The sequence below is a fragment of the Perna viridis genome, chromosome 15, assembly GCF_037379345.1.
Source record: "Perna viridis isolate PV_CMFRI_1.1 ecotype Kerala chromosome 15, ASM3737934v1, whole genome shotgun sequence".
Classification (NCBI taxonomy): Eukaryota; Metazoa; Mollusca; class Bivalvia; order Mytilida; family Mytilidae; genus Perna; species Perna viridis.
Window position 1 is genome coordinate 15,055,458 of NC_142459.1, and position 27,470 is coordinate 15,082,927.

Here is a 27,470-nt window from a genome sequence, read left to right on the forward strand (position 1 = left end):
CGGGCAATTTAGCCTCCTGTGGCGGAGCCCTATGGTTCCTACTCCAGGAAAATACCACTGTAGGGTTCTTAAACCTGCGAGGAACGTGGCATCTTTCCCAACAGGGTGCACCACTATGGTTTGCGGTCAGGTTTTCCGTATTATAGTCGCCTTTTACGACAAGCATAGCGCTGCTGCAGGCCTATTCTTTTGACACCCGGATCTGTACGGGCCATGAAGTGTAGCTATTCATAAGGACAACGGAGGGATGATTCATGGTAGAGAAAAAGTATGTTATTGCAGTTGTTTTTTTTACTAACTTTTGGATCAAAATTAATATAAAAGGAGATGTTAATATTTAGATATTGATCTATTCATAGAAAATGAAATAAAATGATTGATGAAAGGGATATAACTAATGAAACCATCTTTTTTCCTTATTCATTTTCAGAAAATTTATTTTTTATGAATCATCATAAGAAAGGTAAATTAGGGACAAAAATCTTCGAAATTTTATTTTTTGGAATCACTTGAAGTACCTGTATTCTGATGACTTTTCGTGGATGATTCGTAGGAACTGTAATAAGATAATCTACTTGAAACCAAGTTAAGTAATTAAGATAAATAACAAGAGAAAAGGGTTTAAGAGGTTTCAAAAGGGTAATTCACGATGAACAGAGTTGGCAAGAAAATCAGGGTTCACAATGAGACATGGATTAAGGAGGTAGACCTATGGTAAGGGACATAACATTTGACATCAGTGATATGTTTGTACCATATTCAATTTCAACAAAGTCTATTAGGCTTTCATCTGTAACAGAATGAAATCAATCCAAGTTACTTTTATGCTTACGAGAGATTGATGTAAATGCTAACTACAATCGTTCCAATGATTCGTGATTCATACATGTAAAATGCTCATCAATTTCCTGTTTTTAAATTCAAAACTAGTTACAAACCACATAACGATTATTAGATTTTCATTTAGTTGTTGCACTTCTCAGATGAAAATAATATAGACTGTTCATGAAATAATATATGTGCATGAGTTATTGCTCTTGATTTTTACTGCGAAACAGTCAGAGTCACCCGGGAAACCCTCGCATGCTGACTAGTGTTAAAGCTCGTACAAATAAATTTGTTTTCCGGAAGTGTGCATGTATTGTTGTCATCCCGCAGTTGTATTTTGTTATTAATATAGCAAATTACCTTTTTTGTCTGCTTAAGACGTTGCTCAAAATTAAAAAGGTAAACAAAGGACAACATCTTTCTCCTATAAAATTTTAACCTCTTGTATTCTTTAAGTAGGAAGACTTGTTGCAGGATTAAACAATATGTCTATGGAGTTGAAATCCTTTCTGTACCTTTTCACCTATTATGAATTTTCTAATACAAGTATACTTACTAGCACTTGTAACAATAAGTTCTTTGTATGACGTGTTCACAAGAGTTTATAAGCATAATTTATCAGCTTCTAAAATGTTCTTTATATTTTATTTGACATTGTTATGCGCACAATTTCTTTTTTGTTTAGGATTCTCCATTGACACATCGAAGGAAGACCAAAGTGTTAAATCTGTTAGTCATGATCAGTATGATTTTCTGTTGAAGTACATTGTAGACGAACGAAATACTCGGCGAAATGAGATAGATGATTTAAGGAAACGATTGGAAAGTCTTAAAAATAATACCGATGATGGAATGGTTGTATGTGATTACCGAGGTGAGTTCATGAATATATGACTTTTCAAAAACCTAGAAAAAACATTTCTTGATAATACCTATTTCTTGGAGTTTGAAATATTTTGAAATATGATAATTTTGTCAAATATATGTTATAACTCTGATTTTTCATGCCTAGCTTAATAAATACATGAAATGTAAAATAGCAAACAAACTACAGAGAAGTGGAGATTCAACACGTTTTTGTTATCGAATAATTGTATATGTTACTGATACATACTGAATATTACATGTCAAAATATGTATTCCTTGCAGTATCAACCCGAGACTCCTGTATCACCCCAAGGGCCACCGGCACGCGGGGTGATATAGGCCGGTAGCCCTTGGGGTGATAAAGGAGTTCAGGTTGATACTGCATATGATACAGGATTGATACTACATGTGATACAGAATTGATACTACATGTGATACAGATTTTGACATGTCATGTTCATTATATCATATATTTTAACAATACTTCAAGTATAGTCTGTGAAGGGGTGCAATATAAGGTATGCGATATAGGTCTAGGGGTGTGATATAGGGTTTAAACGCATACTTATTATACATATACAAAAAAGTAATATTTTTATCTGAATATATGATATAATATCATTATCTAATTTATACTGATATGCAATCAATGGGAAGTCAAGGATATTAGGAAGAGACTTAGTTTAACAGTGTTAATCTTTTTTTTTTATCTTTCGTTGTGCTTATTGGTCAATTGTAGTTATACTTTCCTTAAGACGAACTAATACGCTCATAAAATAAATAACCTAAACAAGACATGTCGTCAGACTTTAAGGCAGCTTATAACTTGTTTGGGGGAATTAAAAGAAATTGAGGAGTTGACCTCACGACAACCCCGGGGTTTTCTACTCGAACAAAAAATAGGTACGTAGTTTTAAGAATAGTTGCAATTTTAAGCAGAGATTATAGTTAACTTAGACATTTATATACTAGTATATATTCATATATCATATGAGTCTAACATTTTGTTATGACGTAACAACGATCTAAGTCTGATTGAATTACGGCATCTAACGACATGGCTCTGGGTATCAGGATTTACATGTACATCATGGCAGACGCTTGTTTAGTGCAAAGAGAGCTATGCTTTATTTTTTTTTGTAAATTCTGGATTGGTTATTTACTCTAAGTGTTCATTTGGTTAATTGTTTTTCGTTAACACTTGCTTTATCTTTTGGTATAAAAAAGCTGTAATGAAATAATGTCATACTAAGAGATCTTTACACCAAAAGATACTTTATTTGAAACTCCATTGTTAATTGGTCTAAATTTTTCCTTTCGGTCCATTATTAGTACTTCATATAGTGTATTTATGTCTTCAGTGCTTCATCTCTTTCTTTTATACTTTGATATTATTGTTGTAGAAATAATTGAAAAACAAAAAAATGAAATTCAAAACATGGAAAACGTAACTTCATTGCTGATGGCGGAGGTGTTTAACAGAAAAGAAAAGTGTAAATGTCCGCCTGGACAAAAAGGCGAACCAGGTAACATAGGTCCGGTGGGTGTAAAGGGATCCTCAGGACCGAGAGGTTTAAAGGGCGATAAAGGTCGAGAAGGAGAAAAAGGTCTTACAGGAAAGAAAGGTACTAAAGGAAAAAGAGGTCTAAATGGTATAAAAGGTTCAAACGGAAATGATGGAAAAATTGGTTTAATTGGCCCACAGGGACCACCTGGAAGAGTAGGCTTTCCTGGCATGAAGGGTGAGAAAGGGGAAGCAGGCATAAATGGATATCCTGGACTCCGTGGCCGGCCAGGCATACCAGGTAGACCTATTTATTGTACAATCCATTGAAAAAATCGGTCAGACCAAGCAGTATCATTAGACCTTTAGCTGATTTTTTTTCCAATCATTCAATACATCCCATAGCTCTGTATTATATGAATTGTTAATTGTTTTATTTATAAAATGTACCAATCACCGCTTTGTACTAATGTGTTCATATTTAGTGTTATTTTCCAACATGATGATCGATTTAAATAATTGAAAATGTATTAGTTTCTGTATTCGTTTTCGTGTTTAGTCCTCATATTATTTTTGTGTCTTTTTTGAGGCATGACATCGTTTAAATAATAGCAATTAAATGAAACAGATTAAGAGATTTCTTTTTGATTATAGAACCATGTAAGAATCACGCAGGTCCTTTAGTTACTTTGATACATTAGAAATATGCTTACCTTGTCATTGCACATGTTATAATGCATATAGTCAATCATCTAAGAATTGCTTGAAATTAAATTAGTGTATCCGCAACATATTTTCATATGTAATGAATAAACCAGGTGATAAATATTCTCACATTTTTAGGCATTGATTACAAATGCCCGTGGTTTTTAAACCACCGGGTTTCTATTAAAGATGCTCACTAAAGCTGGCATGTTATAAACCTTTATCTTGGGTAGACAAATAATTCATATCCCTGCAGAAGTATATTCACATACTTTATTGTTAAAGGAGAAGGTTCGATTATGGCCAATTTTGGCCTCAAAATATGAAATGCATTTACTGCAACCGCTTTCAAATAAAGTAACTAGTATAGACCAAAACATATCTTTCAAAAACGTTGAATACTGGGGCCAAAAAAGGTTCTTACCGAACCTTCTCCTTTGTAAGGCCATAATGGTAAAGTTTACGTTATTGCGCATGTAAGCATTTTGAACGAAATATGACGTCTATTTAACACCATCCCTTCGAACACAAACACATTTTACAAGTAAAATTTAAGAGTAATCTATTTGGTATTTGAACGACCATCAAGGGAGACATATAACATATCAGTTTACAAGAATGGCATCTAATTGGACATTAAGGAGGTAGACCTAGGGTAATGGACATAACTCTTAAAATCAGTGATATGTCTGAGTCATATTCAATTTCACCAAAGCGTTTCAAGCTTTCATTTGAAACATAATGAAATAAATCCAAGTTAATTTAATGCCTATATATGGTTGATGTAAAATGCTTAATACTAACGTTCCAATGATTTACAAAAGTTGTGTCCCTTACCTAGGTCTACCTCCTTAAACGAAATCCGCCGAATTGTGTTGTATTTAATATCCATGGATATGCGCTACATATCAAATCATTACATAGGAACAACAGATCAAACTATAAATCAAATGTTTATCCATACTCCATAATCTCAATAGATCATACTTTCATCGTTTTTGTTAAATTGTACGATGTCTTAAGTAGCAGTCTTTGTAACAATCATGCAAGTTCTATTCTGTAAAATGTGATACACCTATACAAAAGGCTACCCATTTTTATTTTTATTATTCAGTTGCTTTATAGGTCTATATGATGAAATGTATAAGTATTCATTCCAATCTGTCTGCCCTTAGGATATAAACAACATAGAAAACCAAAAGGTTATATTGTATTATAGTGTCATTCACAGAGTTATCTCCCTTAATTTTGAATTCTACAGTACATTCTATACACAATTTTTATCTTGTTTTTTTTATGAACAAGGGTTATATGAAAAGCCACATGTTACTTCTTGTTTACTATGACATTTTAAACAAAATATCAAAAATAAAAATATGTATGCTTTCTAATCTTGAAACACATTTTGCATGGTTCTTATGTTGAGTGGTACTTAATTCTTACTGTATTTTGTATATACATAAATCTCATTTTGTGTAAGTTCCCATGCCATTGATTTTTGGGTTTTATGAATCAGGTGAAAAAGGAGATCCTGGTGAAAAAGGAGATCGAGGTGAAAAGGGAGATGGTAAGAGTCTATGTAAAATTATCAAGGAAGGTGCATTAGAATATAAAACGGTTGATTTTTCATATTTAATGTTGTAAATAGCCTCCCCAATTACAAAACTTTAATAATACATCAATAAGTCACCTAAAACATCACTAATCATTATCAGTGTTGTTTTTGTTTAAAAATTAACGCAAACCTTGCATTCTGGCAAAATATGAACGGGAAATTTATCAAAAAGACAACAATTGTAAATCAAAAGTATTTTTCAGCTATATTACAGGATGTTTAATACTAACCGATTATTCATCTTTTAATATTAACTTCCCACTGTCATACAAGTACAAAATCACACGTAGAACACAGTATGGTATTCAAGGGGTACATTTCGATCTTGTATTAAGCTGAAAACTACTGTTCTATGGCACCCAGCTGGAACATAAGACGGTGTAGTAATATATAATCATGCAAATTTTATGCGAATGTACAATACTGAATCATGAGTGCAAGAAGTCGCTAACAGTATTAGCCACTTCAAAAAGTAGTCTATAGGTCTTCAATGAACGGTGAGTATTTTTCCTACAACATGTTTCCAACTTGTCCCAGAAACCACTTTTTACAAAGTTTTTAGTGAAATATTCAAATCTAAAGTTGTTTAATATAAAACAAATCAAATGATTTGTTTTTGGGAGAGATCTACCCACCATGTATATCCATTTAGTGCTGAAATACTCCAAACTCGTAGCACTAAACCTTTATAAAAAAATAATATCAAAAGATGACAAATTTAAATAATTATCTTTTTTTAAATGGTTATGTAAGCAGATTTATTTGGAACTTAGATATATATGTATGCATTATTTTTTATGTATTTCAGCAAGTTCGGAAAAAAATTACAATGTATCACTGTTTTGTCTAGCTAATTCCTAACTGCCCTCTTATTCGACAAGAACAATCAAAAGTTGTCTAAAATGATTAAATTAAATAATAAAAGATCGGTATTATAATAATGTTAAAGTAACAACACTAACAGACAGAATTGCATAGACAGTTAGACTATTCCTTACCTTTCACCGTATGACGATTCTGAATACTAGTATTCTTATTTAAAGAAAAACAATTGAGGTCAATATCATTCATAAACCATATTTTTATACATCTTTCCTGATTCGTATTTGATCAAGATAATTTACAAAGAAACAAAACTAAAAAAAAACTCCAATGAGGATCACAATAAACAAAATACACAGCACTTTCCTGTCCTGCCCAAACAACATAAATCTGATGACATGAGTTATCTTTGTATGACGAAAATCACATTTAGGTATGCATGTGATTGTTGTAGGATTGACTTTTTAATTGCTGTATATGACCACATTTGCATAGCATGTCAACAGAAGTTGAAAATTAATGTTTAGGAATACTTGATTTATATTTCAGGAGTCAATGTATGCTTCAAAGGATGGGAACGTCGCAAATCAAGCTGTTACTTGTTTGAAACAAAAAGACGTCTTACCTGGAGTAAAGCTCTGGTATGTCTCAATATATGTGTTTTCCATCTCTGTACTAGAAAATTGCTTGTATTTTGTTTGATCATATCACGTCTTTATAACCTCCATAAACCCGGTTGCTGCTAGGCCATAGATGAGTTTCATAGAAATATGATAAACACAGTGGCCATTATAAAGATATCAGAGTGGTTGACGGCTTATGCTGACTACTGGATAGTAATATAAAACACGCTTGGAACATTTTCTTACAATTTAAGAACCCTTTTTATAATAGCTATACTTTTATCGTATGTTATAGCGTCAACCACGAGAAATGGAGCAAAATTCGAACTTGTCTTTTCTTCCAAAGCACAGATTCTTAAAATCCGATATGTCCAGTTCATGTAGAAATCTACCGTTGACACATTAAAAAAATATAATAAAAATGACTAGAATAAAAATACCAAATAATGCGAAAGAAAAAGTTACTTTTACGTCGCTCAATGTTGAACCTTTGAGTGTAAAATGGTCATATATATGTAATGAATTCGTGTCATACAATCATATTCGTATATATGAGCGTAAGTAACTTATGATTTTATAACTGCAATCAAATTGGCGAATGACTGATCCTTTTTTTAGTGGCTCTGAATGTACAGCTCCACTTTTTAGCTCACCCCGCCGAAAAGCCATGTGAGTTATTGCCATCACTATGTGTTTGTTGTTCGTCGTCATCGTTAACTTTTTCAAACATCTTCTCCTCTGAAACTACTCGATAGAATGTAACTTAACTTTGCATGAATATTCTTTATGATATTTTTAACAGTCCTTTTGGGGAATTTTTGATCTGGCAAAAAAAAATATGACTGCCGTTACTTAAAATAGACCATAGGGGTCAAATTGCAAAATTTTGGAAATAACTCAAAAAGAGTTGCGTCTAGCTAAAATCTTGCAGAGGGTAAAATTGCTCAGCACGATGTGATGGACCTACGCAAAACAAATCAGAAAGATCCCTTGACGAATGAGTTATTGGTCCTGAAATGGATTTTCTTCCAAAATTTTGCATTTGCAACTCCTCTCCTCAAAAGTACTAGATGGTATGAAACAAAACTTAGCATGAATATACCTTACAATATCCTTAACAATCTATGTGTGGATATTTTTGATCAGGTCAAAATTCATGGCAATTGTTACAAAAAATAGACCATAGGGGTTCACATTAATGACTTTTGGAAATAGCTCGTAAAATGAATTCTAACAAGGTAAAATTTATCAGCATTGTGAAAGACCCCTTTGCTGAAATTTTCATAAAGATCTGTTGATCAGTGTCGGAGTTATTGCCCTTGAAGTGTGAAGACAAATGAAAATGAGAGATTTATTTTGTAATATGAAAACCGGGTAGATAACTAAGATGCTCCCTATTGATTAAACGATTCTTGTGACAATAGTACAGTGTGGTCAAGAGTCCAGCTTTAGAAAACTAAAAAGACAATTTTTGACCAGGTGAGCGATTCAAATTCTCTAGAGCCTCTAGTTTTATTCCTTGCTTCTTTATTTCTATTATTATACAATAAAGTTCTTGTAATATCTGTGTTATCGGGTTTCTTGTGCTATTTTATGCGCTGTCTATTTGATACTATATCATGCGTTGATATTGAATTTCGGAGTATGACTGCAACATGACTGTAGTGTCAAAATACTACAAAAAGCTTCAAGCCATATTATTAATAGTATGATTTTGTCTGTTCTCAAATACATGTTAATTAAATATAAGAAAATATATGAGTTTAATTGAAGGAGAGATGTGAAATGGCAGGTGCATCAATTGTTAAAGTTGACAACAGAGCAGAAGGAGACTACCTGAAAAAACGCATGAGGGGTGAGGCTAACTGTTTAAAACAATTAAACAATATTAAAGCAACGTTCAAATTTCTGTGATCAACTCTCATGATCGTTAAATTTTATTCTGAAAGCTTGGTAATGTGTAGAGGTTTTCGTACTTGTTTCTTTATTGCTGTCCATTTTGTTTGTTTTCTCAATAAAATCTGGATATCGGTTAAAAAACTTTTAAGGCAGCGTATAAGACGTAGTTGTTATACCTTTGTCTCTCAGGCGATGATGGCGCATTAAGAGATCAGAATAGTCACTACTAGCTCTGATAAAAATCACATTCAAGAGAAACTGATGTATTACTGCACATAAAAGGGAAATTTATCATTTTAAAATCCAATCTTTTCGTTTTCCTTTGTACTGCGGTAACTGTCGTCAAATTCAAAGTGAAATTCTTAAAAAGACGCGATGGAAGCTGTGTCTGTAATCTCAAATTCCAATTGTTGTATCTTAGCCAATTTCAGATACATAATGGTTATCATAATTACAATAATTCGTTCGTTGTTTGAAAGTTTTTATATATATATATATATATATATATATATATATATATATATATATATATATATATATATATATATATATATATATATATATATATATATATATATATATATATATATATATCTACGAAAGTCCTTCAAATTATGCTCACAGTAATTTTTTTCTTATAAGCGCATTTGTCCAAGCAACTGTAATTTATAAATTGACAGGTGCATAGACTGGTTCCCGATCGTAATATTATGTATGAGAGTGTATTGCTAGTAGCTAATACCTGGAACGTAGTCCCGGGAATCAGGATAACAGGTGCATTACTCAAAATAAAACAAAAATGAACAGTAGTACGTGGGCTGAGATAACCCCCTGCGCACCCCCTACTCCAATAGTACGTGGGCTGAGATAACCCTCCCGTGCACCCCCACTCCAATAGTACGTGGGCTGAGATAACCCCCGTGCACCCTCCTACTCCAATAGTTCGTGGGCTGAGATACCCCCCCCCGTGTACCACCTACTCCAATAGTACGTGGGCTGAGATAACCCCCGTGCACCCCCCTACTCCAATAGTTCGTGGGCTGAGATACCCCCCGTGCACCACCTACTCCAATAGTACGTGGGCTGAGAGACCCCCCCCCCCCGTGCACACCCCTACTCATGACAAATATATGATTTTCAAGTACCCTAATACCTCTCATTTACGAATGTTTTTGTCGCCAGAAAATAAACTGAAGCATTTTTGTATGTTTTGGCTACTTTTGATACCTCGTTGAGGTAAAAATCTATTGTAAGGTTTTTTTAATTCTACGAACTTCTCCTTTCTATAGAACGAAATAAACTGACAAATGTGTAAATCATCATAAAGCCCAATTTCTCAGCTTTACAATATTACCAAAGTTGCTGTAACACTTAGATGGAAAAAATATACCCCTATCCCGCCGAAAAATCGTTTATATTGACATATTTTTCAATGTCAAAACCCCTAGACTATGTTCCAGTAAAAATGGCTTATTGTGTATTTTCCGTTTAGTATTATCACTATTAATACTACAGGGGTTCTTGTGATGAATTTTGGCGATTTTCGTAGTCAGAATTTATCAAAAAATTGCGAAAAATGGAATTTTCGATTTTTCGGTCAAACGTCACAAAAAATCGACTCTACAAGTTATTCTCAAATAAAACGTGTCAATTTTGGTATTGTTCGATAGGTAATTCAATTTCCTACATAGATAAATAACGAAAAACTAATTTTTTAGAATGAATTATAAAAAAGTGTTAAAATTACTACCCCTACTCCTAGGAAAACTGGTCTCAGTATCAAACAGAATTCTCAATTAAGCTTTTGGGTGAAACCCTACAATAATATGATGTCTTTAAATTAAAATGAGCCGAAGTAATAAATATTTGAACTTTTCAAGTGAAGTTAGGTGAAAAATTGCCATCCCCACCCATGAAAAAAAAATGTATCAACATGAACTAAAATGTTAATTTTTGGCATATAAACGGTGTACAATAGACATGTTGGGTACTATTACTTTATTCATCGATGTATCCAACATATTTTTGTTTTCATTTCAGGGGCGTATTTGTCAGCTTCAATGTGACAATAATGAGTTTTTCATAAAAGAGGAATTTTCAGAATTTCATATTTCCTTCCATTTCACCTATAATTGGCATTTTGTTTCAAATACCGTACTTCAAATAAGCTTTTGTATATTCAAAAAACAATTATATAATATCTTAGCTTTGCTTGAGCCAAAGCAATAAGTATTTGAACTTTTCCACGTCAAATTAGGCGAAAAATTTCCAACCCTACCCATGATTAAACAAAGCCTCAACATGAACCAAAATTTTTAGCACTCTTCTCATTTCAAGCGAGTTATTTTCAAGCTGACAATAACGAGTTGACAATAAGCAAAATTATGCTTTTATTGCCCTGAAGACTACAAAATATTACAAATTTAAGAATACAACAGATGATCACGCATTTTAGCACGTAAATTGACAATATATAACTGTATTTGAATATACAACATTTTGTTTGAAGTACGGTATTTGAAAAGCATTGCTAATAATAGGTGAAATTAAAGAAAATCTGAAATTTCCCATTTTTCCGATCTTACAGTAATTTCACCCCAGAAGGAAAATCTAAGTGCCTGAATGGATCAGATATGTTAAGAATATCATTGTCTTAATTATGAATGCTGAAAATAAGAGTTCTACAATGTCAGCATGTTGTGAATGAGAATTCCATTTGATACTGAGACCAGTTTTCCTTGGGGTAGGGTAATATTTTTAACATTTTTTGAAAATCCTTTGTTTTTGAAAATTAGTTTTTTGTGGTTCATTTATATAGGAAATTTTATTTAAGTAATAACTTGTAGAGTCGAATTTTTGTGACTTTTGACCGAAAAATCGAATATCCCATTTTTCCCATTTTTTGATAAATTCTGACTACGAAAATCGCCAAAAGTCATCAAAAGAACCCCAGAAGTATAAATTGTGATAATACTAAACAGAAAAAATAATACCCAATAAACCATTTTTTACTGGAGCATAAATACCCAAGGGGTTTTGACATTGAAAAATATGTCAATTTAAGCGATTTTTAGGCGGGTTAGGGGTATATTTTTCCCATTTTACCACAATACCCTAAATGTTACTGCAACTTTCATGATTTCATTGTAAAGCTGGGAAATTGGGCTTTATGATAATACCTACATTTGTTAGTTTTTGCACACATGTTATCCCAGGAGGGCTAAGACGCTCAAACAATTAAGTCACAAAAATCGTTTTTTGTACAAATATAGGCTTATACCAAAACAGAATTCGAGAATATTCTTTGGCGACAATATGATTCGATATTGGGAGGTATAAAGGTACCTAAAAATAACTAGAAACTACAAACAAAGGCTAAAAGTAAATAATAATATCTTTGTTTTTGTATCGTAATACATTATTCCTGATTTAAACCTTCTTTTTAAGCTTTCTTAAGGTGGATTACATAAATTCCTCGACAGGTAATGAAAAAAAATCTCATATTGAAGATTGAGACTATTAATCTTCTTTATTTAATTATTCTCGATGTGTAATTAATTGCACAATTAGTTATTTTTCAAGTGGAATTCTTGATTTTAGAGCTTGGCATGGGACATACATATGTGGGTCTGACGGATTCAAAGCGTGAAGGAACATTTGTCTGGACTGATGGATCACATTTGACCTTTAAAGACTGGTTCGATGGGGAACCTAACAACTCACACGACCGTGAAGATTGTGTACACTTTCACAGTAACCGGAATTACAAATGGAATGATATGCCATGTAACGAAAATATGACATATGTTTGTGAGAAACTTCTGTAGACAAACGTCTACGGACGCGTAAGGAAACTGTAGGTAATTAAAAAATCGTTTACATGGTATTGAAGTATGGTGGTTTTCATATTGGCTTAGGTATAAGTCCAAGGCTAGTAATATTGGTTTGAGGCAACGCCGAAAACTAATGCTCCAAGCTGAGGATTTTAATATAACTCAGTGAATATTTTAATAACTAAGTAATGATTCTTTTATTCGTAAACTACATATTTCAACTATTTTTTTATGTAGCCGAAACTGTCTAAATCTTCAAAAAAAAAAAAAAAAAAAAAAAAAAGAAATGATGTGTATAAGATTATCACGACTTGACTTACATTATACCTATGTTTGTTTTGAGAGTAAAATTTCGCTGTTTTACAACTTTTTAATCCTGAAAGTCACCATTAAGGTCTACATAAATTATTACATTGAACTCAAAAAGGATAAAATAAAAGGTTATCATTTGCAATGATATAAAATGTGTCTTAAATCATGCAAAAAATGCAACGTTTTTTTTCTTTTTTTTTTGTTCTTTTCTTTTACTTTTTTGGACCTAACTAAATTTCACCCGCGAATGTTCTAAACAAAATATTCAAACAAACTGTCATGTAAATTGTGTAGTTTTCATTGTGTATTTACATAATCACAAATCTTCTGGATCTCTATAATAATTTGTTAAGGGTAAAGCATAGAAAATCCCGAACGTATCATATATCATTTAACTTAGTCAAGAACTACCGAACGACTCGGATCGAAACCCGTTCGATATTAAGGAGGTAGACCTAGGGTAAGGGACACAACTCTTACAAATCATTGGAATGTTTGTATTTAACATTTTACATCAATCTCATGTAAGCATCAAAGTAAATTGGACTGATTTCATTCTGTTTCAAAGGAAAGCTTGAAATGATTTGGTGAAATTGAATATGATACAAACATACTAATGATTTCAAGAGTTATGTCCCTTACTCTAGGTCTACCTCCTTAATACAATAGATATTTGCTTTTTTTCGATATTGGTTTTTGTTGTTTTGATATTGATCTGAATGAATATGGTGATCACATTAGTATGACTCAGATAGACAGTTTGTAATCCATTGGTGTGACTCAGATAGACAGTTTATATTCCATTAGTGTGACTCAGGTAGACAATTTATATTCCATTAGTGTGACTCGAAAAGACAGCGTGGCTATCCAACATGTGATCACTATTCCTCTTACAGCGTTTCATGGACGTGTGAAAGTATAGAGAATTATTATTACAATAAGTCATTCCGTATCCACTTTCTATTTCTATTCTGAATAAAGTATGCTTTTCTAAGTTTCTGTTTTACTTTGTCATTGATTCCATTATATGGTTATATTTCTGTATTTGTCAGACTTTTTATATTGCGTATATGCATCTTAATTTAATTTCTGATTTGAATACATTCAAGTGGTAGATAAAAACTTCGGAATGAAATGAGATTTCCCTACCTATCTCACATAGTATACCAACATTCATCATCGCCACGTCCCATTCCCTATCTCCCAAAGTATACCGACCTCCTTCATCCTCACGTCCCAATTCCCTATCTCGCATAGTATACCGCCATCCTTCATCCCCATGTCCCAATTCCCCATCTCCAATACTTTACCACCATTCTTCATCCCCACGCCCCAATACCCCATCTCGCATAGTATACCGCCATTCTTCATTCCCACGTCCCAATTCCTTTGTTCTAAATTTCTCCTTTTTACCATAACCAGTTCAATCTAGTTAAAAAGACTGTATATCTTAATTATTTATAGTATAACGGTTATATTCCCTATAGTTATTGTGACGAGATTGAAAATGAGGTAAAATGTATTAATAAATTTATGCTAGGACTACCAAAAGTTAAACAGATGAAGAAAAGATCGTATAAACACATAGGCTCAAATGTATATAAAACATATATTTTGAAACGTTTTCCATGATGATTCTCAAATAAATATGCTGTCTTTGAAGAGACTAACATTGCAGAAAACAGACCAAGAACATGAACGCAATCAAAGATGATATAAGATAAATTTAAAACAAAAAGATAGATTATATGTACAAGCGTTATAATTAGGACTGTCAAAATCATATGAAATTACGTACTTGTTAACCGTTAGAATTTTTGATCGGTTAACCGGAAGAATTAGATTGCAAGGCAATTACAACCAGAAAACTTCCCCTATCGTTTTTCATTTGGTTTGAGATAAAAACAAAATACACGTTATTAGATTATACATTATATTTATGTCTGACAAAAATAGGAACAACATGAACGAATGAAATGAAAATATAATCAAGGGAATCAAAGTTCTGGTTATTGGCTAGAGGACTACATGCAGAAGTAAGCTTATAATTATCTTTAGTTCTTGAGTAGACAAAGTAAACAAAAGTGTTTTGGTAACAAAAAATTAGGCACTACAACTAAGTTATACACTCAAAATGCAATCCTGTCTCGCAGTTTGTAGTCAGATTTATACAGTCATGAAATAAAACTTTATGTTAACATATCAAAACATACCAAAATCAAGATACGAAACAAATGTCAAAGATTCAATGATAGAAATAAATAATTAAATCAGTGTATTACTTCCTCAAAGGAACTTCATGAGTTCGACACTCATGCTTACATATACTGGTGACTCTTATGATGAGAGTTCAACTATAATGAAATAAAGAGTAATCAAGGGAACCAAGGTTATAGCGGTTATCAAAAAAATGTAATCCAGGGACAAAGACCATGGAAAACAGACATACACAACAGAGAAAATAAAGTAACTAAATCATACATAAACAGTAACAAAAGTAAATGAGCAACTCGGACTCCACTAAAACCTGGGAGCATGGACCAGGTGCAACGGTAGGGTAAGCGTCCTCTGCTTTTCTAGAAACACCCGCCGAGTTGCTCATAAAAAGTCAAGTCCGGGGTAGACAAACGAGGGAAGGAAAACTATGACCCGTTGAATAAATCAGTTTTCATGGTGCTGATGGATACACCATAACGATCCATAACAAAGCATTTTTTTATTTTGATCAAATTGTATTTTTAAATAATTCTTTAAAATGCTCTTTTTTTGTTTTTTTGCTGGAGTTGTATCTACTTCACCGTCTCTTTAATTTATTTCATACGTATAACAAGTTGTATACAAGTAAAACATGAAAAAAACAACTAATCTTTTATAAAGGTTTTGTCGGATTTGAGGCTCACTTGAGAGCGAAATCTCTAGAGAGACTCGAAAGAAGGATATTATAGGGCGGAGGTTAACAGGTTCCCGCCAAAAGTATCCAAAAATGATCTTGCTATTAAATCCAGACCTAAGAAACTTTGGAAAAATAATTTCGAATGTTTTCATCTTTATCTAATCAATTTAAAATATCTATTCCAGTGAAAAAGTTAACTATAAAATAATCTTGTCTTGGACATGATAACGTGTCAATTTGAAGTTGAGGTTTAGAGACAAATTTTATTTTTATGATTTTTGTTTTTACATTTAGTGTTTACATAATATACATTTTGAATTCAAAGCTTTGATATTACCTTCACCAGGACTTTCTTTTTCACCTTTGTTGCCTAAAAGACACCGATATATATCATACGAATGTTAGAATATCTTTTACCGTTTTGGATTTTTATTTGCAATTAAAAGATGCTTTCATAGTTCATACATTTTTTTCACTTTACAAAATTTAATTTACTTAAATGAAACACAATTATGCAATTAAAATGATGCACTTATTATCCCCCCCCCTTACCCAGTCAATATATGTTAACTATACAGAGAGTGTTTTTATACATGATCAGGGACTGTTAATTCTTCACAGATGTTGTAAAAGGTGCCAGTAAGCACATGTTAATGGTTCTTACTGTACTGTACTCAATAATAAAGCTAAAATATTTTACTTGTAAAACAGTTACTCAAAAAGTTAAAAACGTGTAATTGTTACGCTATAAAGAAACAGCAAATTAAGTACCAGTCTCTATGAGAATCAGGCAGTTGGTGGAACATGGTATAAAAAACACCATTTTAAAAGTGTAATATGACAATTTGCACCATCAGTATCAAGAAAATAGGAGAAGATTTTCCTACCATGTTGGTAAATTGAGTTTTAATTTCGTTGAAAAGCACTGAAAAGGAACATTTCAAGGGCAGATAACTCTGTCAAAAACCTAATTTTTCTAACAATCTATCGAACAATTTCTGAACTAATCCAATGATGCAGTGACCACATGGTGGTCTTTTTAAACAGAGAAAACATCCTTGAGTGAAACTAAATTGTCAGGTTGATGGTCTTTTGACATGCATGTTTCTGATATTTCCAATTTTGCCTGATTCTTACATAAACGCATATTTAAACAGGAAACAAATCGAGTTTCACAAATATCTACGATATATTGCTTTGATTTACCTTTGAGTTTCTAAATTCAAATTTGGAACACGTAACAATACATGTAACAAACATTAACAGCAAAAAGAAAAAAAAAGGTTTGCAAATGCTTATCAATTAATCACTGGTACTGCCTTCCAAATAGAAAAAAAATATAGTTCAGCGAGTTAGCGATAACAAACGATATTCCGAAGTTTTTCCTTCTTTTAATTATTTTTAATTTTTAAAACTGGCTATCACTTTCGCATAATCAAATGCTCTGTTGATATTTGTAGCTTTAAAACCTCTAGCCTGTTATAAAATTTTGTTAGAAAGCAAGTAACTCTATCCTTGATATAAAGCTGCATACCTTTTATTCCATTTAATCCCTTCACTCCAGGCATTCCTTTAGAACCAACTGGTCCCCTGATACCAATATGACCTTGTTCTCCTTTCTCCCCCTTTTCTCCTGCCGATCCCTTTAATCCTTTTACCCCATGTTGCCCTTTTTCACCAGCCAAACCCTTGTCTCCTATTTGACCTTTATCGCCATGTTTTCCCTTACTACCAACTGGTCCTTTATCTCCGGGCAACCCCGTTAAACCAGTCGGTCCAACGCCGCCTATCAGACCTATGTCTCCTTTCTCACCCTTTTCTCTAACTGGTCCTGTTTCTCCAGATAACCCTCTTTCTCCTCGCTCCCCTTTCAGTCCTATAGCCCCCTTATTACCTTGGAGACCGATATCTCCCTTAAGTCCTTTATCCCCTCGCTCTCCTTTCAGTCCTATAGCCCCCTTATTACCTTGGAGACCGATATCTCCCTTAAGTCCTTTATCCCCTCGCTCTCCTTTCAGTCCTATAACCCCCTTATTACCTTGGAGACCGACATCTCCCTTCAATCCTTTATCTCCTCGCTCTCCTTTCTGTCCTCCAGTCCCCTTGTTACCTCGGAGACCGATCTCTCCCTTAAGTCCTTTATCTCCCCGCTCCCCTTTCCGTCCTCCTGAACCCATATCACCTTGGATGCCTGTGTCCTCTTTTATTTCCCCCCCCTCGTAATCCAGTTTGTCCTATTAATTCCTTTTGTCCTTGTGAACCTTTACTTTCTAGTTTGCCCTTTTCACCCTTCATTTCCCTTTCCTGAATCTCTCCTTTGGTGCCTCTGAACCCTTTTTCATGAATTTGGCATGTTTTGTTCTGATATTTATCTCTATGTACTTGTGACATATTTTTTTTGAAAGTTCGTATTGTAGCATCAAGCTTGTTGTTCCGTTCAAGTGTATCTAAAATAATATAAATCAAATTTATATTAATAAGGGTCGCTACTAACGAATCATATGTTTGTTAAACTGTAATTAACCATCGGTCAAATTATTCTGAGATTCACCTACTATTGCACATTTTTCCCAGTTTTAGTGAGGTCACTTGGCATGCTTTTTCTTCGTTTCATACCTGTCAGTTGGTAATTCATGTTTTATTGTGTGTGTCTAATTTCCCTGTGAAGTCCTTATTCTTGGAATATATTCTTTTGATTAGTATTCCAATCTTCTTCCCTTGGTTACCTTGAGTTCTAGTGAAATGTCATACATACATGTATACTTCAACACAGTCCTTATAATGAAACGAATAGATGAACACGGGGAAATTTGGAAGTTCTTTTAAATCATTGGCTCAAGGCTAAATGTTCTTTCGCCTATTTGTTTTCCTCCGATCTAAGGAGAAATCAAGGGAACCAAGATTTTAGACTAGCAGAAATCAGGGGAATTTAATCCAGGGACGGAAACCAGGCGCGGAAAATAGAAACACAACAAAGAACATTACATATCTAAAAGTACATAAAAAGAAACAAAAGTCAATGTGCAACTCGAACTCCACTTAAAACTTGGAGCATGGACCAGGTGCACCGGTAGGGTAAGCGTCTTCTGATTTTCTAGAAACATCCGCGAATTGGCTCAAAAAAGGAAAAGGAAAGCTATGACACGTTGAACAAATCAGTTTCATGGTGCAGATGGATAAAACGTAACGATCCACAAGTTCATGATGACGACATTAAGCCTCTGTAGAAATGATTTCAATCTTGTAGCAATATAACTCTGATTGTAAGAAATCTAGCGCGATACAAAAGGTTTGCAAATATACGTCAATCTCTGGAATAACGTATGAGTTGTGATATGAAAACTCCATACACAGGCTATGAAGGGATATTGCCACAGCGCACTTGTCGTTTAGTTTGGTCAAGGTTTCCTTTACCATCGATCTTTAACTGCAGGTCAAGAAATTTCTGACTTAACATAACATTATCCTTCACCTCAAGCTTTTTGGGGTATATGCGATGTATTAATCCCCGAAAATAGGATTTGTAAAGAAAATACGTCATCTATATAGAGGAATCTCTGACAAATTGCTAATAATCAATTCAAATATTGAGTAATTTATTGATGATATTTTGCACATAGTTAACATATCAAGCATTCTTCAATGAATAAACTGAAATTATAAGACGAAACATAAATAAATTGTCAATAAGCAAGAGGTATATTTAATCGACAAAAGCACATTACAAGTCATGACCACTCTTGCAAATTATGAGTGTGATAGTTTACCATACCTGACAAATATACGCCAATTGTAACAAGCAATACCACAGCAAACGCCACAATAATAATCTGTGATATAAGTAGATGCCTATAACGTCTTCTGTTTTGTTTTTCATTATCCAAAATCTTATTCCTAATATTGCTTTGTATGTCGATATTTTTGAAATTAGAGACAGCATCTACCTTAATGAAATCGCCAAGTTCAAACTGGTCAGACATGTTTGCTAATTACGTGTACAAAAGCAATGTCATATATATACTTTCAAATTTTAAGTACCAGTCCATATAAAATTCAGACACTGCCAATGGTAAAGTGAAGAAAATTCCACCAAACAAATGATGCTTTTTCATTCTACATATGCTATACTTTCTCAGAACAATAATCGTTTCTGCATTCAGATCTGCACTTTTAAGAAAATCGTCCATTCACCTCCCACTGAGATCAACCAAATGAAGACAAATCAAGAAAGATAACTCTTCCAAAGTGTAAAATCATGTACAATCTACAAGATTTGTTTTTTTATCTCAAAAGCGCAACAACCTAATGACTAAAAAACTAAGACGAGTTATGAGATCATAAATGGTATAATAAATGAACAAGAAATAAGACTGAATTCGGTGGGTTTTTAACATGCATGAATCACCTCCTGTCTGATTTTTAGAAAGACTGGTACTTATTTTATTTGAATAAGTACCTTCTTAGATATTATTTATGACTATACCGATGACAACGATGATTGGTACCCCTTAAGCACTTCCGAAAATCAAAATGCCTTAAGTATTCAAATTTGAAAAGGGTCAAATGTGTTTACACTTGGACATTTCTGAAAAGTGTCTGACTTAAAACTCTTTTTAGGTAAAAGGTGAAATAACAAAAGTGCACAGAAAATTAGGTGACGAGGCAAAGTTGTTTGTAGTGAAATTATCACACAGTACAATCTGTATCTCAAAATATAAACAAAGTGAATATGATAGATTTTGTCAAGGTTTAGCCGCCAATGATCATACCTAAACCGTTTGTAAAAGTCAGACAGTAAGTTAACGATACTGCATTTTACTTTTGAACTAAGAAATTACATTTTATTGTTGAACTATCATTTAAAATTATTTATAGGGTTCTGTTGTTGGTTTTAAGCGAAAACTCACGACAGCAACCAATTACAACTAAGATGTTTGATAAATAGGTACTGTGAAGTTACCAATGTTCCTTAGGTACCAATATTCTTGGTTTTTGTGGAAAAGCCAAACCACGAAACTTTGTTCCCAACGAAAAGGAGATTTTCATTGATGTGTATACTAAGACCCTCAAGACCAAGAGTTCAAGAATCTATGAACTTATGTTTCGTCCCTAATCCACGAAAATTGGTATCCACGAATTACTTTCACATTAGTATATAAATGATCAGAATCATGCAGGCTTATAAATCGAATTTCAGATAATTTCAATGAATAAATAGTATGTTTCAAGATTAGTTTGCATGAAAAAATAATTAACACACGTATACAAGTAGTGTGACAGCAAATGAAGCTTATGTCCTGAAATGTTTGATGAGTGCACGAGGTGTTACATGCTGGGTAATAATAAGACCTTCCCTTCTTATCGAAACCAGTATTAAAAAAAATTCTGTTATTTTCGGTGAAAATTGATGTTTTCACTGCACCTGTCAAACATGCAGTATCACGTGACCAATTTCACTACCTTCCGGATATAGGATATAGATATTTTGCAGAGTTTTCTTCCGAGTGCAGTTGTACTGTATAATGGTTGTTAAAGACATGGCGAAAACTAGTAACCGTTCTATTTACTGATCAGACAAGAAACATTTTAGTTTCAGTTTCAGTCATTTAATCAACTGTGTGGTTTTTGATGTAACAAAATGTGTTTTTAATCGATCAAAATATTTTCAGATGACACTGTGTAGTCAGCCTCATATCTTGACCTACACGTAGAGGTCAATGGTAATGGAAAACTATTGACCAAATTAAACCATAAGCTCGATGACTGCACTCTGTATTCTCAACTTTCCTTTCATATGTAGCAACATCCATTTCGCACCTGCATATGGAATTTTTATACCACAACTTATACGTTATGCCGGAGCTTACCGTAACTACTCATACTTTTGTATCGCGCTAGACCTCTCACAATTGGGCTTCTGAAAAAAGGATTATGTTGCTACAAGATTGGCGTCAGAAAACACAAAAAAGAAAAATATATCTTTACCACACATCCCTGACACAACCACATAAAATGCCTGTTTTTTTTTCATTGTGACACAAATGTTTAAGGTGAAGCAATTTCAACAAATGCGACTCGAGAATACTTTTTGTAGGTATCCACTTAATAAAGGTGTGATCAGGCCTCAATGTTTGTAGAATCAACAAAGTGGCATGCTCACAGTTTAACACATTTAATATATGAATATTTTTGTAGTAATAAATATCGTGCAACACTATTCTTAGCTTTATAAATCATAAGACAAATATAAAGATTTTAATGACTGAAACTGGTAACAATATAAAATATTCAAATGAAATGTCCGTGAGGGAAACTGCAGTGAAACCTGTCCAAACCGAACTCCATGCGCATTTTAATAATTAACTAGGTTCGATTAGGAAAGGTGTTAGGTTCACACGTGTTCAAAATACAGTTTAACTGACATAGAAGGAATTTAATACGTGTTTGATGTAGAAAAGTTTCTGCACTTTCAGGTTTCATTTAAGGCAAGTTTCACTGTACCAGTACTTCGTCACGATCTTGTCTCTTATATTAGCATCTACATGTAACATGTCATGCATTATACTTCAGATTCAACTAACATTGAAGCTGTAGAACAAATTCAAATCTTCACAGACTTTAAGTACTTCTCCTTCTAAGAATCGGGCAAAATGTGTATTAGGTGCGGTACTTGAAGTAAAACGGGTTACTTTTTAATTGCATTAACCAAATATTCATACCTGATATCCTCCAGAAATAATAATCAATGTGTTTGTAAAATTTGCCATTTTAAGATATTGATAGGAGAAATTTGGTTGAAATGCACTACGGAAAAATGGCGAGAAAATTGTTCCGCACTTTTTTCCTTAAATGAACAGTCAAAAATATCTTCGTCACAGATGCTTCAGAATAAATAGCGTTTTAGTTGTTTTCTACATACATGTATATTGAAAATAATTGAGACAAAAAAAGACCAAATTGAGAATTATCATGTACCACCCATTGCCAGATTCTTACACAGAATGTTACTTAAAAGAGTTAATTTTCGAGTGTCAATAAAGTTAGTTTATATATATATATATATATATATTACACAATTTCAAATGCAGATCACGATATAAATACATTAATACTGTTGTTATATACGTATGGAGTTAACGTCAAATGACACATTCTTTGATATATTACAGCACTTTACTTGGAAACTGTTCATTAAATTCTAACAACAATCATAGTTTGACTTATGCTGTCTTAATTTAATTTTATTTAATTTAAATAAATGCGAAAAGTGTATTTTTCCTCTTAATCTAGTATTGAGCCTTATATATATCTGACTTATGTGTTATAGTTTCTGCTCACAAATATATCCAGCTTTATTGGAGCATGGAATATCATTCCATTTACTCTTTCCTCTAGTAACGGCACAGTCCTCGTGCGTCCCTCTATGATTGTTTGGTTCCCCTTTATTCCAGTATTGATAACCTAAAGAGGAACCATCTGTCCAAATAAAATTTCTCTTCTTTATATCATTGCTAGTGTCACGGAGACCGATGAAGATATTGGTACGTTCGGCTTTATTCCCTGTAATGAATGCAAGCAGTTGATATCGTTTTACATTTCAATTAAGAAATGATTTATTCATCGTTGGTTTTCCCCTTTTTTAAATCATCGTTCAGTTTGCGTTGTTACAAGCTTACTGAAATAGGCATTTCTGTCATTGTATACGTATCTTGAATGAAACTTATTTCAACTAGTTAAAAGCACGTATAAAAGTGGATCAACATAATAAAATCGTTCAACCACAGAAAGTCAGATATTGTAAACTAAATAATTTGCCATCTTGATTTTAAGATTGTTACTTTCATTTTCTTGTTTCACAGTTATAAAGGAAAATATATACTTACTCTTAGATAATGATATAATAAATTCATTTTCCTTTGCGTCTTCAATTTTCACAAGAGTTGCACCCTTTCCTTTGCAGATGCTCTACAAAGAAAGTAATGCAATAGTGATATCATATTGAGTTTTGCAAGTTACAAATTTTCGCGGTGTACTCATTTTTGCTATAATTGTGGTGGAAAGATAAGCGCAGAAGAAGTATAAAAACAAAATCTATTTTTGACAGTATGAAATTCTTATCATTTATAAAGCGCAAATGGTCTAAGGACAATATCTGCAAAAATCCTTTTTGTATATTATTTCAACATTATAAATTTTAAAAAAAAGTCAATGCAATACAAACGTCCAGTGTGCAAAATAAAAGCTACGTACAAGGGCATCATGCCAGTTACGTTTTTGGTTCGTTTCTAGCAAGTAGCAGCTGCAACCGTAGTAGGCCCATCTCTCGTTGCAAACGTCTGTTGATCCTGTTAGCATACATACATGTCCAAAATTAGTCTCGAAATATCATATCCATATTGTAATGTTTCGTTAATTACTACTTTTCAAATGCGTTAACTTATGGTTTAATGCTGACCGAAAATGACGATACGAATTTTGTTTATTTCGATAGAAATATTTCAACATTACTTGTAGTGGTCAATCATTTGTTAGGTAACTTTGATTTAACCCTTATCTAGTAAACAAAACGGTTAAATCAGGGGACACATGCATTTAACATTTGATAAAAATATATACATGAATAACAATAAAAAATGTTTGGTACCTTCTCTTGGGCAGCCTTCTCTTCCACGGGTGCCTTTTTAAAAGTAAAGAAAATTAAAGACTGCATAGTCATAGTAATGGCAATACCACGTTAATATAAACAAAGCAAACAATCTACTAACCTTTCTAATTTAAAAAAAAAATATTGACAAAAATGGTGAGTAATTTCTTATATTAGCGGTTTAACTAATATATAAAAACTCCATTATGTTTTGTAATCATACAAAATTATTTGGTAAAAAAATATTTTAGCAATATTTATGTAATATTCTTACGACCAACTTGAAAATGTCAACAATACTTGAATTATATGTTAAAATTATTTCTAAGTATACAAAAGACTTCTTTTGTACCAAATAATAAATCTCCATCATTTAACTCACAGTTTAATTATATGTCATCTCATATTTAATAGGTACATAACACAAAGGCTATTATATAGTTGATTTCCGATGCAAGAAAATCCATCAAATAAACACATTTTTTGTCGGTCTATATATGCTATATTTACGTATCGATAGTAATATATATTTATATTTATATATATGTTTGTGAGACAACCACACATTTATCTTAGAATCAACCAAATCAAGAACACTAACTCTTACATAATGATAATATCAGGCACAATCGATGCGATTTGTATCTCAAAAAATGCGACTTTGAAATAATATTGAATTCAATAGGTTCTTGACTTGCATGCACCAGCTTAGAAAAAAAAGTTTAACTCTAAATACAATGTCAAATATTGTTTAACATACCTTTTTGGTAATACTGTGTATTTTCATAATTACTCGTTTTACCAACCTTGTTTCCCTTTTTGTCCTTTGACGCCTGGTCTACCTACTGGTCCCCTATCACCAACAGTTCCCTTGTCTCCCTTATCTCCAACTTGTCCCTTTTCACCAGCTTTTCCAGGAGGACCGATAACGCCTCGATTACCAACTTGTCCCTTGTCTCCTTTAATGCCATTTTCTCCTTTTAACCCTGGGTCTCCAGCAGGCCCTTTTCTACCGATATCACCCACCTTTCCTTTAAGTCCTATATTTCCAGGTGGTCCTCTTATTCCTCGAGAACCCATTTCCCCTTTCTGACCGTGATCTCCACGAAGGCCGTTAACTCCTCTTTCACCCTTTTCTCCTCTAAATCCTTTCTCACCTGCTAACCCTTTATTACCGTCTTTTCCGGTAGGACCAATATTTCCTGGTTGTCCCTTATCACCAATTTGACCTTTTTGACCCGCCAGACATTTGCAACGACTTTGTAGTCCAAATGTCTCTTTTTTCAACATCAAGGATTTTGTTTTAATTTTCTCGATTTCAATTTTAAGATCTTCGTTTCTATTAAGTGCATCTAAAAACAATTTGATTAAACAAATACAAATAATCGAGCAGAAGAGATTATTCAAAACCTGGTGATATGTGTTCAAGGAAAAGATGGAAAAACAAAATGAGTATCTCAACCTCATACGAGAGTCTACAGCATGTTGCGCCAATGGTAGTATAATTAAATACAATAAAAAATCATAATGGCCCGTGAATTCGGATTAACGGTTTCATATTTTATGTTATATAAATTCATATATCCCAGTACATGTACTAGGTTGAGTCGGTATTGTGTATTTATTTTCGTTTCTCTGGACGTGCTATTTAAATTATGTTATGTTCTTTGTTGTTTGTGTCTGTTTTCTCTGTCTAGTCTTAATCCTTGGAATAAACATTCTTTTAATTTCCACTCATATCTTGGTTTTCTTTATTCTTTTTTGATTTTGATGTTGTCAAAAAATCATATTACTCTAATGGAATCCCAAAGCATGCAACATGACAGTAAATGGTAATTATTACACAAATGAACAGTATGTGTTATATAATGAAGAAATAATTCATGGAGGGTGTAGATTTGTACTAGTTTGAACATGGGTACGGCATTTATATTCGATTATTCAACACCGAGCAATATTATTTCTTTCCTAATATGACAAATACGCTGATTTTTGTGACAAATGCGCAGGTGTTAAAGGTGGGGTTGTATCGACATTACTGTTTGACGATATGAAGATGGAAATTGTTCTTTCCTTGTTGCTCAATTTGCTACAAAAACAAATGCGGATAGTTTTTCCAAACCGTGTGCGCTTTATAACAAATCATGATACCATAAAATCTGTTGATTAACGAATCGAAGTAAAGTAGACATAGAACACACAAGAAAATAAGAAAACTATAACTCACCTGACAAGTACACGAAACTGATCACTAAGGAAATTATAACAAATATTACTATGATAATCAAGGTTATTAAAAGATGTCTTTCTCTTTTTCGACGCAACTGGTCATTAACGGATGTTCTATTTTCAAGATATGACAATTTGTTCTGAATATCTTCGAATAAATGAGCATCTTTGTCTGTTATTTTGTCCAGTTCAAATTTGTCACTCATGTTCATCTCGAATTGACAACAGAAACAAGTACAATAGAATCCGTTTTCTTCTCATCGAGGGAGCGTACTGAAAGACGCGACTTCCGGTTACTCTATTTACATACAAGAGGATTTACAGTTATGCAATTCTTTTCAAGTACTAGTATCAACTCTTCTCCGTATTACTTTTAAAGGTTTGGATATTATAACCGTACTATATGTCCATCTCCATACCTTGGGATACAATTGAAAACCTGCCTTGAAATCTTTCACGGTGCAGATTATTGTAAGAGTAATCAAGGGAACCAAGGTTATAGCGGTAATCAAAAGAATGTAATCCAGGGACAAAGACCAGACATGGAAAACAGACATACACAACAAAGAACATAAAGTAAATAAAATCATACATACAAAGTAACAAAAGTAAATGAGCAACTCGGACTCCACTAAAAACTGAGAGTATGGACCAGGTACACCGGTAGGGTAAGCGTCCTCTGCTTTCCTAGAAACA

General features: G+C 33.1%; 2 protein-coding genes across 2 annotated transcripts; one reads left to right on the plus strand and one right to left on the minus strand.

Moving 5' to 3' along the window:
* The first annotated feature begins 1,404 nt into the window (after positions 1 to 1,404).
* LOC148597097 (uncharacterized) lies at positions 1,405 to 14,002 on the plus strand. Its single transcript, XM_088562786.1, has 6 exons — positions 1,405 to 1,702; positions 3,099 to 3,500; positions 5,421 to 5,471; positions 6,891 to 6,982; positions 8,738 to 8,819; positions 12,464 to 14,002. The coding sequence occupies exons 1-6, from the start codon at positions 1,459 to 1,461 to the stop codon at positions 12,688 to 12,690; spliced, it is 1,098 nt and encodes a 365-aa protein (XP_088418912.1). The 5' UTR covers positions 1,405 to 1,458; the 3' UTR covers positions 12,691 to 14,002.
* On the minus strand, positions 13,681 to 27,059 carry LOC148597098 (uncharacterized). Its single transcript, XM_088562992.1, has 7 exons — positions 26,773 to 27,059; positions 25,352 to 25,897; positions 24,546 to 24,578; positions 24,152 to 24,246; positions 23,785 to 23,866; positions 23,232 to 23,461; positions 13,681 to 18,135 (listed from the first exon to the last, which is right to left on the minus strand). The coding sequence occupies exons 1-7, from the start codon at positions 26,984 to 26,986 to the stop codon at positions 17,323 to 17,325; spliced, it is 2,013 nt and encodes a 670-aa protein (XP_088419118.1). The 5' UTR covers positions 26,987 to 27,059; the 3' UTR covers positions 13,681 to 17,322.
* Positions 27,060 to 27,470: the final 411 nt, after the last annotated feature.

Bases quoted from the DNA above. Each gene is read 5' to 3' on its own strand.
- LOC148597097 (XM_088562786.1), top strand. From the start codon at position 1,459: ATGTTCTTTATATTTTATTTGACATTGTTATGCGCACAATTTCTTTTT. The intron at 1,703-3,098 runs GTGAGTTCATGA...TTATTGTTGTAG, and splicing joins GGTTGTATGTGATTACCGAG to AAATAATTGAAAAACAAAAA. The intron at 8,820-12,463 runs GTGAGGCTAACT...TCTTGATTTTAG, and splicing joins CCTGAAAAAACGCATGAGGG to AGCTTGGCATGGGACATACA.
- LOC148597098 (XM_088562992.1), bottom strand. From the start codon at position 26,986: ATGAACATGAGTGACAAATTTGAACTGGACAAAATAACAGACAAAGAT. The intron at 24,247-24,545 runs GTACCAAACATT...GTATGCTAACAG, and splicing joins AGAAGGCTGCCCAAGAGAAG to GATCAACAGACGTTTGCAAC. The intron at 18,136-23,231 runs AAACTATAACAC...AGGAATTAATAG, and splicing joins CTGGATATATTTGTGAGCAG to GACAAACTGGATTACGAGGG.